The sequence below is a fragment of the Mixophyes fleayi genome, chromosome 2, assembly GCF_038048845.1.
Source record: "Mixophyes fleayi isolate aMixFle1 chromosome 2, aMixFle1.hap1, whole genome shotgun sequence".
NCBI classification, from domain to species: domain Eukaryota; kingdom Metazoa; phylum Chordata; class Amphibia; order Anura; family Limnodynastidae; genus Mixophyes; species Mixophyes fleayi.
In genome coordinates, this window is record NC_134403.1 from 1,522,055 (window position 1) to 1,534,976 (window position 12,922).

Genomic DNA, 12,922 nt, shown 5'->3' on the forward strand with positions numbered 1-12,922 from the left:
CTGTGTATACTAGTGATCGGAGTGGGTCTCTGTCGTGTATACTAGTGATCGGAGTGGGGCTCTGTCGTGTATACTAGTGATTGAAGTGGGCTTCTGCCGTGTACACTAGTGATCGGAGTGGGCTTCTGTGTACACTAGTGATCGGAGTGGACTTCTGTGTACACTAGTGATCGGAGTGGGGCTCTGCTGTGTATACTAGTGATCGGAGTGGGGCTCTGTCGTGTATACTAGTGATCGGAGTGGGGCTCTGTCGTGTATACTAGTGATCGGAGTGGGCTTCTGTGTATACTAGTGATCGAAGTGGACTTCTGTGTACACTAGTGATCGGAGTGGGGCTCTGCTGTGTATACTAGTGATCGAGTGGGGCTCTGCTGTGTATACTAGTGATCGGAGTGGGGCTCTGTCGTGTATACTAGTGATCGGAGTGGGGCTCTGTCGTGTATACTAGTGATCGGAGTGGGGCTCCTCCGTGCACACTAGTGATCACAGTGGGGTATGCCGTGTATATTAGTGATCACAGTGGGGTATGCCGTGTATTGTAGACCGAACCCTCTAAATATGGTTTAGTTTTTAGTTTTCTTCACCATTTAGAGTCTCTGATCGACTTCAGTAGCGGCATATGGAGACAGTGCGTGTAACTGGACATTTGGCACTTGTTGTTACAGTCTTGATTTTTACTGGGTAATATCTAGTGTTATATGTCAAACTTTCTAAAAAGGAAAGTTTGTGGTATAATGTTCCAAATACGCATTTTAGAACCCGCTGTGTTTAAGCCCTGTCAGCCAGGCATGTCTTGTGCCCAGTGGGTGTATGCAGGAGAACGAGATTCAGCTTTCACTGTCCTGAAACAGTTAAATTCTAGTCCCGCACCAACCTAAACACTTTTACTATTCATTGGTTCTCATAGTTGCCAACTGTCTCACTTGCTGGACTAGTCACTGGTTTTAATGATTAGTAACTAAAATACTTTTCCCTTAATATGTCCCTGTTTTTTTAGTGCATGTGGGTGTTGTAGGTTTTAATGTGAAGTTCTAACAATACGGGGCCCCATCCTTGCTCTCTGGCTTGGGACCCATGTTGTCTGAAACCTACTCTTGGCCTAAGAAATTTGGTTCTAAATCTTGGGCCAAATTTGCCAACCATTGCGTCGCTTGTTGTCCGTTCTGTCTAGTCTGCTTTGAACACATTTGATACAACAAAGTGGAAAGACAAGAATTCCATTGAGACATTTTCTTCCAGATTGACCTGAGTGTCTTTGCCTGGCATGTTGCCCATCCTGAATTCATGATGTGTTTTGGGAGGAGCTGTGCAAATTCGGGTTGTTCTTTGGGGGATGAATGTTCCTACTTATGGACATAGGACAGGACCGCTTGAATGAGATTCAAGCGGTGGAGATGGAGGATTCAGGGGGCCATTCCGTGTTTTGCTGGGGGTCTGCAGAGTATTTTAATCTCTGCTAAAGGACCTGAATTCTATGGTGGAGTTAGATGCTTGGGAAAATGTCAGTAGCCCCCGATCCTTTGTTATGATGCCGCTCTCTACTGTGAGCAATTTAACCTGGAATGTTTATCACCCTGTGGTGAGGCGAGACCTCCCAAGTGTGGAGACTTCCACCACTTTTATTAGTTTATGTTCCCTCGTCTTCTCTCCGCTATGTTCCCAGTGCCCTTTCATAGATAAATAAATATTTAGCTCCTTACGTAAGTAACACGTTTGAATTGATTTGGGTTGAAGATGTTTGTCATAATTTAACCTGTCATCTGCTGTAAATGAGTTTAGTTCCTTTAAATCTGAGAAACCCCCCTTTGTGGACATCTTAGTTATGGTTTAGGCAGCACAGTAAGTGCACAGATAGGTGCGGCTGCTGGTATTCCACTCCCACAGCAGGTATATTATAATGATTTTTGGGCAGAGATGACAAAATGAGAGTTGTAAATGGGGCCCCTACTCTTACCTTGTATTCAGGACAGGTTCCCATGGTCACCGAAGACAACAAGTGCTGAAGGATTGGGGAACAACTACAGTAGTTCTCCAGTGTGCTGTGCTGTGTGTGTGTGTGTGCGTGTGTGTGTGTTTGTGGGAGGTGGGGGGGAGGGGGTGAGAATGCAGTACCTGATTTGATTGGTTGTGGCTCATGTCCAATCAGGTGACACATCCACAAAAAAGCCTGTTGGTGCTGAAAGCTTTGCATGTTCCCTTGTGAGCTTCTGGCCTGGAAGCTGTGTTTCCTGAGAGGGGGAGCAGTACGAGGGTGGAGGCTGCGCTTAGAGGACACCTGGCAGGGATCGGGGCTTTTCCAGAGGATGACCCAGCTTTAATCACTCTTAGCCTGGATTAGATATATGAGGAAGATCCAATCGCTGCAAAGGTTTTAAAGATTGGTCGTGATTGTAGCTTACGGCTAAGGAAGCTTTGGATGCTAAACGCTGTCTTTTCTGTTTTGTGTCATTCATAAAATCAAATTGTAATATTATAATGCATTCAATAATAACTCTCAATTCTATATTGTCTTGACTATATAACTGTACACTGTGCTGTACACACATTTTATTCAGGCACAGTTTTAATGACCAATAGAGCTTGCAATCTAATTTTATTGATAAATGGATTTGTAAAGAGGCTGCAAGAAACGAGCACTGGGAATTGAATTAGAATGTCTGCCATTTGTTATTGTCATTTATTTAGTAGTTATATGGAGGCAGAAGGTTCCTGCTGTACGAGTGTAGAACAGGCCGCCATTCCCAATCAGAGAATCCACGGTGTGGGGTGATGCAGACTGCCCCTCTCCCTGTTTGTATAGTCGTTGGAGCTGCCATGTTTTGAGATGCGTTTTAGACAAAGGACGCTTCAATTTTGCTTCAGTTCCCTCCGAGCACAAAGCACGGGGATGTTTGTGATTTTAAAATGACATCACTCGCGCTGCAAATCTCTAATTTATGACGGGCAACCACAGTCCTCTCCGCTAACTTTTATTGGTCCCTTATGAAGTATAAGGAAGTCTGGACTAAGTGTGGAACAGTCTCTGCTGGCTCCCATAAATCAGACTCTGTTCTTTACTGGAGCCCTCGCTACATGGAGTGAGAATTTCATGACACGACTTGTAAAAGTTTAGCAGCCAAATAATAAAAAAGATGCGGCCGGTTCTGTGCCAGCGCTGGCAGGACGGGCGATGCCAAACCACAGTACGACAAATAAAGAGTAAAAAGTAGTATGTTTGTCTTAGCTGTACTGTAAATCACACATGGGAATATAGTAACTAAATAATAATAAATACATTTCATGTCGGCCAAATGCAGACGTGTGACTGGGAATGTTTGTTCTCTAACTACAACCCGCTGTGCAATAGTTTAGGCGACACCTTATTTTACTGTATAAAGCCCACATTTTCCCCATGCTGCGCCCCACTTTCACAATGTTATTTAATACAGGTTATGAGAATTATTGTTCCATATAAAAATACTGGCTGATTTTCCATGTAGCACAGAAATACTTAATAGCTTTATTTTTACACTGAAATTTAAAATATATCTATGACATGTCGTACCGCAACTAGAAATGTGTCCCACATTTTACCTCCCCCTCCAGTGCAACATGGTTCTGCCCAGGTGCAGAGTTACTCCTTTTTTATGCTTTGCTTTTCATAATGACTCAGGCCCCTTGTATTATAGAGAACACCATTAATTGGAGATAACCTCTATGAGCTCGTTGCTTGATTTGTTGTTTTTCTTTTATTCAGAGAGGAAGTGAGATAACCTGGAAATGCAATTGAAAGAGTTTTGTAATTAAAACATAGAAAAGGAATGGATTGTTTAATACTTTAATTAAAGAAGGGTTCCAACCAAAACTAAACAATAAACTTTGAATGGAGTTTATTATAATAATGCAAAGTTACTAATACTTTGGGCCTGATTCAAAGGGGGAGCAGTGTTTTCGATACCTCCCCCCATTCTGTGAACTGCTCATCCCAGGGATAAAGGACATTTCATGGAGGAGGGGTCTTTGGTAACCGCTGAGCCTGTTTGATGCAGGCCTGACTTAGTAGAACACAAGTCGCATTAGACATATGAGCAATAAATGCTTGTGAGGATTGTATGTACATTGAATGTTCTTCTGTCTGATCCATGTGTGCTCCATATGAAACAGAGAGCACCACGTCAACGTGTCCTTAGATACGTTTTCTTTCTTCTCCATCTCCAGGTCAGTGGAACATCTTCCGGCCTCAGCCTCCTGATATGAACATGACAGAGATCGCTGAGATTCAAACTGAGGCATTGTAGTGGGAACGTAACCTTCCATCAATGTCAGACAGTCCCGACATGAAGAGATTACCCGATGTGACACACAAGGTGGTGAGAACCCAGAGAGAGGCGGCAGCGCTACAACATGGCTTCTGTCCTGACACCGGGTCACCCTCTGGGTGTAAGAGGACAATCTTACCAGAATAATCCTGTAGCACCTTGCAGTTTGTGTCCTCTCCAGAGGGGGAAATCTTTGCTTCTATCAATTTCCTGCTGAGCTGGATTTGGGAGACTTTAATGCTTAATACAATGTCTTCATGCAGAATACACAGCCAATGACAGTCATGGAATCCTGACTCTGTACTTCCCAGATACATCTGTTTCCTTGTTGCGCTAAACTAAAGCAACTTAAACCTGTCTTAACCAGACAGCTATCTGTGAACAAGGTAAAGGTATCGTTGCTAACCCAACACACCGCAAATCTATGACAATATCTCGTCCGTTTCAGTAACAAAACTCAACATGTGAACTTTATACATCACCAGCCAGGAAAATATCACCCTTGTGTGTTTGTATAAATATATAGACCTCTACTGATGCCATGAAAAGAGGCTTTAGCTCAAGACACTACCAATGGTTCACTACATAACATTGACCAGATATAACCTTCATATTTCTCCTTTCATTGGACAGCACAGTGGGCACCTTAAAATTAGTTTACATATATAATTATACTGTGGCTGTTCTTTCATTGGGTTCAGGACATATAACGAATGGCATCTTTAACAGGTTCTATATTTCATTCTTCAGGAGAGTTTTAAATGACAAGGGTGAGGGATGCACTCACAGACCGTTCCAACAGCCAATGCCCACACCACAGATACAAAGGGCATCAATTCACCCGCAGGAGAGGAATTGCTTCATTGTAGGACCCTCTACATAAAACATGTACAATATTGATGCAGTCTATAGTTTCACACATTCTCATAAACTTATATTCATTCAACACCATTTTATATTCAGTAGTTGGTCAGCAGCCAGTGTGGGAATATACCTGGGATTGGCTGGTGTTTTAGGGGGAATATACCTGTGATTGGCTGGTGGTTTAGGGGGAATATACCTGTGATTGGCTGGTGGTTTAAGGGGAATATACCTGTGATTGGCTGGTGGTTTAGGGGGAATATACCTCTGATTGGCTGGTGGTTTAGGGGGAATATACCTGTGATTGGCTGGTGGTTTCGGGGGAGTATACATGTGATTGGCTGGTGATTTAGGGGGACTATACCTGTGATTGGCTGGTTGTTTAGGGGTAATATATCTGTGATTGGCTGGTGGTTTAGGGGGAATGTACCTGTGATTGGCTGGTGGTTTAGGGGGAGTCCGTGCTCCTCCCAACTATAGTCATTTCAAGTTGGTCTTTCTAGTGTGTGGACGGGTCTTTTTTATGGGAAGTTTTTTGGGCCTTTTTCCCATTTAGTCTACATTGGATCAGGAAAGTGTTATCTGTCCATTATACTGGGACCACTGGAGTGGTAAAGTTGAGGTCCCAATCTCGTTAATTAGTCCCAGTCAGGAAGAGCCTCTTGGTCTTCAGCTCAGAGCTGGTAAATGGTGACCCCAGCCATGCCCTCATGATCTCCCTGTTTAGGCACAGCAGCCAAGGCTGAGGATATCCTGCATTATTACAGGTGATGAGTGGGATGGTAGATGTGCTTCTCATTCAGCGAAGGTCATTTCTAGGAGCACTCCGAGCGATGGTCACACACACTAACGTGACACAAGTAATAGAGGCATGATGTCCCCTCACTCTTATGATTTATTGAAGCCACAAATAAGGTTAAACCCAGCAGTATTTTAGTAGAAATCCTACAAGTTTATTCCCTTACAGGGGCTGGTACGAGGTGGACTATGATGCGATGTTCACACTTCCTCTACTAAAGATGTTTCCGCCTCTTCATACATCAAAGGACACTTTCTGTTTGTTCCCTGATGTGTGGACCGGGGTGCAGTCGTGTGAACACAAAGTGTATAGCTGTGTTCTCCATAAGTGACCTCCAGAGGGGGGCAGCCATTTTGTGACACAATAATTATGAGGATGTGGCCTATTAACCCACACGGAACCAGTGACATTGCTGAGGTATGACGCAGTAGTTGGTTGCACTTTCAGTGATGTCACAGATCCATTGTCAGCTGATTGGCTGCATTCCCATGAAAATTGGTTCAGCCCACAGAATGGCGGCCTCCGGCCTTTCAGTGGTAATGTAGAAATGGGGAGTAAAGAAATAAAGCATAATTTAAACCTCCAAACCCTCCTCCATATGTGATATGTGGATAATATATAATAACAATCCTGATTTACCATGGCGGACGTGTTGGCTGGTGGCTGCCATGATGGTCTTGAGCAAGGTGAGCTAGTAATGGAAGCACTCTGTCCTAAAGGTGGTTTATTCACTCCACCCCGCCAATGATTTAGGACATGGACATTATAAGAAGTGTGTCAGCCTCCCCAGTGTCACTAAGCCATGACTTCCTGTGTAAGCTGTCCTGACATACAAACTACGCTAACTCTCCAAAACATGTGTCTGTTGTTTTTAGTTCCACTTTAGAGTGCAGCCATCACCTACGTGCAGCACAGCCAGGAGATGGCGGCCTATCGGTTCCCTAGGAGCTCCCTGTGTCAGTCACTACTGACACGCTGCATTGTTATCATTGGTTCCACCAACAAAATGGCTGCCTCCACTGTAAGCAACACTTTATATCACACAAAAGATTACAAAGCCAGTTATATTGTTGCAAGTTTCTGAAAATCTACAGTGAAAATCTCCAGGAGAGTAACAAGGTCCAATTGTGACACCCACAGAAACGTCTACAATCGTTGTGTTGGGAGACCGGCCGGCCGGGGTCTGTGGATTCAAACGATGGATTTCATTTTTGTTTTTGTGCTAGTGTGTTCTTCACTGATATACAGTATTCATTGGTTGTGAATACCGAGCGCCAGAAGAGTGTATCAAGCTCAGACGTATATGTATCCTACACATTATCTACTGTATTATACTTCCTGAGGGAGAGGCGGATGTTCTTGCAGGCAAGCCTGGGGGGAAATGATGTTGGTGGCATTGGTCAGTGTGCCGGATGTTCAATCTCTTGACAAAGCAAATCTATTTATTTTGATATATATTTCTGTCTGAAAAGATCTAATTAAAATATTTTCTGAAATATTTTTTTTCTTATTTGTGAATGTTGTGTTTGTCTAAAGGATTTATAATAAAGTAACTATTAATCTATTTTAAACTCATTGAGAGCTTTTTTGTACATGATAAATCCCCGAAATGTTTTCACAATTCTAAAAGACACTCAGGAGTCATTTACTTATTAACCGCAGGGGAAGTATATATGATTAACGTCATTGACCATCCGTGTACGCCCAACATGGCACTAATTGTGCACAAAATGGTAGTGGTTCTTCCTCTGTGGTTTTAACCAAACCCTTTATAAAAGATAGGCAGAGTTCCCTTTCTATAACACAGGTCTGCAAAAAATTTTTGGGGGACAGCTGTTTTGGTTTAGTTGACTGATTCTTACGTTTTTTGGTGCGCTGAATCCAAAAATGACAGCTGTTTTGTCCTGGGACGTCAGGTTTTCGAACAAACGGGGGGGTCATCATTTAAAAAAATTTCTCTTAACGCAAATATTTTATTTACATGAAAAATATTAACTCATTTGCACAGGTCACGACAAAATTAACACCACACTCAAGTAGATTGCTTGTGAAATCGTCTTTTTTTAAACTCTAAACTTCTTTTTGAGCTTTTCCTCTTGTAGGTGGCTTCCGGAAGATCCCTGTACAACATCCAGCAGTAGTCAGACATCATCGTAACTCTCCATTTCCCTTGATACCTTCTTTCCATTTCTTCTATATCTTGATGGAAACGTTTTCCTGCTCTTCACTCACTGCTCCCAAATTTTCAGGAAAATAGTCAAGGTGTGAGTTGAGAAAATGGACTTTTAAGCTCATGGAGCAACCAAGCTTGTGGAACGCTTTCAACATTGTTTCCACCATTTCCTTGTAATTTGGGTCCTTTTGGTTTCCCAAAAAGTTTTTTAAGACCACAGTAAAGGCAACCCACGCTTCTTTTTGAGTTGGAATCATTGAACTGATGAAGTCTTTGTCGGGTATGAGTTTTCTAATATCCGGGCCAACAAAAACCCCCTCTTTCAGTTTTGCCTCTGTTAAACCTGGAAACTTGCATCCCAAGTACTTGAAGCATTGACTATCTTTGGGAAGTGCCTTAACAAATTGCTTCATTAATCCTAATTGTATATGGAGTGGTGGTAATACAACCTTCTCAGGGGGTACATTCTTTTCACCAACAACTAGACTTCTTGGTGGCCAAAGTTTTTGCTTCCAGTGATTTTGTCGGTCTCTACTGTCCCATAAACATAGAAAACAAGGGTATTTGGTGTACCCAGCCTGTTATCCCAGCAGCATACACAATACTTTTAAATCCCCACATACCAACCAGTTTTGGTTTCTGCAGTTTCTGCTGCTTTTTCACCATAAACTTTCCACATATGAAACAGAAACTGTCAGGCGAATTTACACACTTTCTTGGAGGCATTGCACTCATTTTGAACCACACAGACAATTGCAGGATGACGACTGAAATGAAATACAAGATTGTGGAGGAATCAGAGAACAAGTTAATGCATGAAAGAACATGTCCGTGCAGGCCCTAGCAAGCACACTCAACAATGCATTGATCACCATCAGGTCCAATAAACATGTATTTTCATGTGTTTGGGAGCACTGGCAGTGAAAATAAATTTGTTTTTCCATGTTCAGTTTTTTTTCCCCAAATATGATGAATTTGAAATTTAGTGATTTCCAGTTACCTGTTTGACCAAGGCTCATTTCGATTGTGAAAAAAACTGAAACGGGGTTCATTTTCGAATTCAGCGCACCACAAAACATAAGAATCAGATAAAATTATGAAAACAGCTTTTTGGTTGCAGACCTGTGTAATCTAGGCCGAGTTACTCTTTATATAATCAAGGCAAAGGACAAGTCTTCCTAGATTACAAAGAGTAACTTTGCATAGATTGTATAGAGTTACCCTCTTACTGCACATTTATTGCAGTTTAAACCACAGAACAATATTGTGACATATTCACGGACAACATAATTTACTTTGCCTATATGATATAAATGCTTTAGTGAAAAACACAAAGCAGTTTATTTAGTAAAAGTTGCAGATGGTATTTATAAACCATTAGATGAAATATGTCTGTAAGCGGACTCCCACTTTAAGTGTTAGTGTTATAGATAATAGGACTGACCTGTTGCCAATAAACAGCCATTATAGAAGAGAATATCTGACTCATCACTCCTTCCACCACACACATTATAAGGTGATTATTTGGGGTCAGACCGTGAACTTGACATATTCTAGGTGGAAGAGTAATTGAAATGATACAAAATAAAGAATCATTTCATATAGGCACATTTTGTGGTCTATAACTGCCCCGTACTGTCTAACTGGCACACTAAGTCCCGGATGGCTACGACCTCAGGCTTCATATAAAAAGCACGTCTTTTATAAAGGCGAAAAAGGCAATGTGGGCACCCACTATGTAGGAACATAGTCGGGTATTCGAGATGGTATAATAGGCGTTATATTATGCACTGTTCTGGATAATTACCTTCTACACACGTTTCCCTCTATTCCAGTCCGTTCTGCTTTATAAAGAGAACAGAGAAACAGGTTAAAGTCTAATTGACTCAGTAAGTTTAGTATTTATCCATCTTTGCTCAATACAAAAGCCTCTCTAACTGAGCCCGGGAAACACATCATCCATACACCAGGTCTAATAAATTCCTTTTACATGAAAACAGATGCTGAGCCCACACAGTAGCCGGTCACATCCATTAACGCTGCCACGTGTGAGACAGAGGGAGATTTATAGGTTTATGTTACCTGCAACAAGGAACAAGTCCCCCGTGCCAATAACATGCAAACCTTGTCATCTCTGGTTCCTCTGCGAAGCTTCTCCCAGACCACGGGGTCAACAAGTCAACTATTTCTGGGCAGTATAAATAAAACATCCAGTTTCCAGTTTGGACAGAGAGAGGAATTAGAAATAGGACAAGAATACACCCTGTACATAGAAGCGTTACCAGCCAGCCCCCAATCCTGTGTCCTGTGCCGCACAAGGGGGGTCCTGGGCCTAGAATATCTGCTGCTGTTTCGTCCCTTTCTGCCCTTGTCATTCTCTGTCAATGGAAACAGCTTTGAGATATTACATTTTGGGATACACTGTGCCGATCTCTACTCCTCCTCCATACTATGAATACTCTGAATGGTCTAGTACTAGTTGTGTTCATATCAGATGAATATTCCCCAACACAAGTTGGATTTGTAAACTCTCTATTCCTGCAGATGTTCTAATGCTCTGAATGGCTGCAGAGTGATCCAAACTGTGATTTTTCTGATGTGCTTTAGGGTAAAAGGATGATTCTCATTGCACACAATATAAATCTGCAGACACATGGATGTAAACAATGAATACAACAGACGCCCCATTGTTACCCCAGGTGGTTACATCGCTCTCAAGAAATAAGTCTCAGTTTTTAACAATATTTTCACTGAGGTTTCACTGATGCCGACATCTGTCTGTCCAAATAAACCGAGTCTCCATTTATACCCAACTGATTGTCAATAAATACAGAGATGATTGTCTCACAAAGGAGGACAGAAAAAGCTTCCAAAGCCCCTTGCTTCTGTCACCTTTCTTTTTTTTTTAATATTGTGACCAGTAGTCAACATGGACAATTTTGATATATATAATTATAAGTGACTGGAATGTGATAGTGACACAGTGTAGCAGTAGGAGAAGTGACAGCATGACACACCCCCATATACCACCCCCAACTTCCACCACTATATATATATATATATATAGATAGATAATGGAATGTGATAGTGTTACAATGAAGGCAGTAGGAGAAGTGTGTGTATGACACCCCCCCCCCATATACCATCCCCAACTTCCACCACCGTTTGTGACACAAGAAAGAAATGTATTTATTTGTAATGTATTATGTGAAGTTAGAGGAAGTCTGTTTTGCTGATAGCAGGAAACGCTAAGTACGTCTTTTCATTGCAGAAGTGACAAAAAGTGGCAAAAAAACAGGAGGCCATTACCTATTGTCACGTCTTGTTAGAGAGACAGGAACCTGTCTGAACAATGTAGACTCAGGATACAAGTAATTTAAGATATCACAGATTGTTGTGAATTTTGGAAGTTAAATTGCGTTAACTCCACGTCTAGAGAAATATCACATCCTAATGTTAAATTATCTGATGTGATATCAGACGTTTCGGTGCCTGGTTGGATCAGGGGGCTGGTTTACCCCCGCCAGGAATTGTGTCAGAATCTGTATAAAAATGAGAACCATGTAGTAGTATTATACCATCTGTGACTCTCCAAAGATCACTAGCACCACAAACTAGTGTAACTGTCCTTATTAGGACTTTTTGAGCTAATAAAACATCACTGCTTCAAGATCCTGATTTGACACCTGCTTACCTGCTTTAATTCCTGTGACCTAGAGATTAGAAAAATCTAACTCGTTATCTGGCTGTTCTGAAGTTGGGATCCAGCACCAATGTTCTCTACCTATACCTCTCTACCTATACCTCTCTACCTATACCTTTCTACCTATACCTCTCTACCTATACCTCTCTACCTATACCTCTCTACCTATACCTCTCTACCTATACCTCTCTACCTATACCTTTCTACCTATACCTCTCTACCTATACCTCTCTACCTATACCTCTCTACCTATACCTCTCTACCTATACCTTCAAACCTCACCTGCTGCTCCACTTACCCTGAATCTTTAACTGCCCCCCAGCTTCCCCCTGCCCAGTGATCACACACAGCCACCTCAGTGCACCTTCCACTCCTGCCTAATGTCACTGTCAAATGTAACGTGTTTTACTCACCCATCCCTTATCTCTAGTGTCCTAATTACTTCCCGTTCCCTTGCCGATCCTTTTACATCTTTTCTTCCTCTTTGCTCTCCTACTACCTCTGCAGTCTCTCACTTTATTCACCTATCCGGTTCTCACCATTACAGTCCTTTCTTTCTGTCATACTTTCAATTGCCTATTCCACTCTTATCTCTAGCCTTATTATGTTTTGCTCCTCTCTCACTTTTGTCGTCTATCCCCGTTTTCCTTGTCTAACCTTTCTATATTCTCCAACCTCTTCCCTCTCCATTCCCATCCCCCTCCCTATTCCTCTCCTCTCTTCTCTCCTCTGCTTCTGTGCCCCTGATCTGACTCTCTGCCCCCTCCCTCATCTTTCCTTCTCTCCTCCTGCTTCCCTCTCACACACTTTCCCTCTTGTCCCCTTCACTGCTCTTCTTTCTACTTCCTTTAGTTCCTACCTACCCCCTCCATTTTCTCCCCCCCCAGAAATCTATTCCCTCGCATCACTTCTTCCATCTACCTCTTTCCCTCTCCCTTTCAGCCCCATCTACACTCCTTCCCCACCTTATGCCCCCCCATCCCCTGCCCGCTGACGGGTCCCCTCCTAATTCTGTTTCTCAATTTATTCAAACCCTCTCTCCCTTTCATGTTTACTTAATATCACTCACACCCTTGCAGTCCAGTAAT

General features: G+C 42.3%; 1 protein-coding gene across 2 annotated transcripts in view; it reads left to right on the top strand.

The window, feature by feature from the left end:
• The window catches only part of CHRDL2 (chordin like 2), a 150,561-nt gene extending 143,039 nt beyond the window's left edge, over positions 1–7,522 (top strand). For both annotated transcript variants that reach the window (XM_075198320.1, XM_075198319.1), the window contains one exon: positions 4,198–7,522. In XM_075198320.1, coding sequence (XP_075054421.1) covers positions 4,198–4,277 — 80 coding nt within the window. In that variant the 3' untranslated portion in view covers positions 4,278–7,522. The remainder of the gene's footprint in view (positions 1–4,197) is intronic.
• Positions 7,523–12,922: the final 5,400 nt, after the last annotated feature.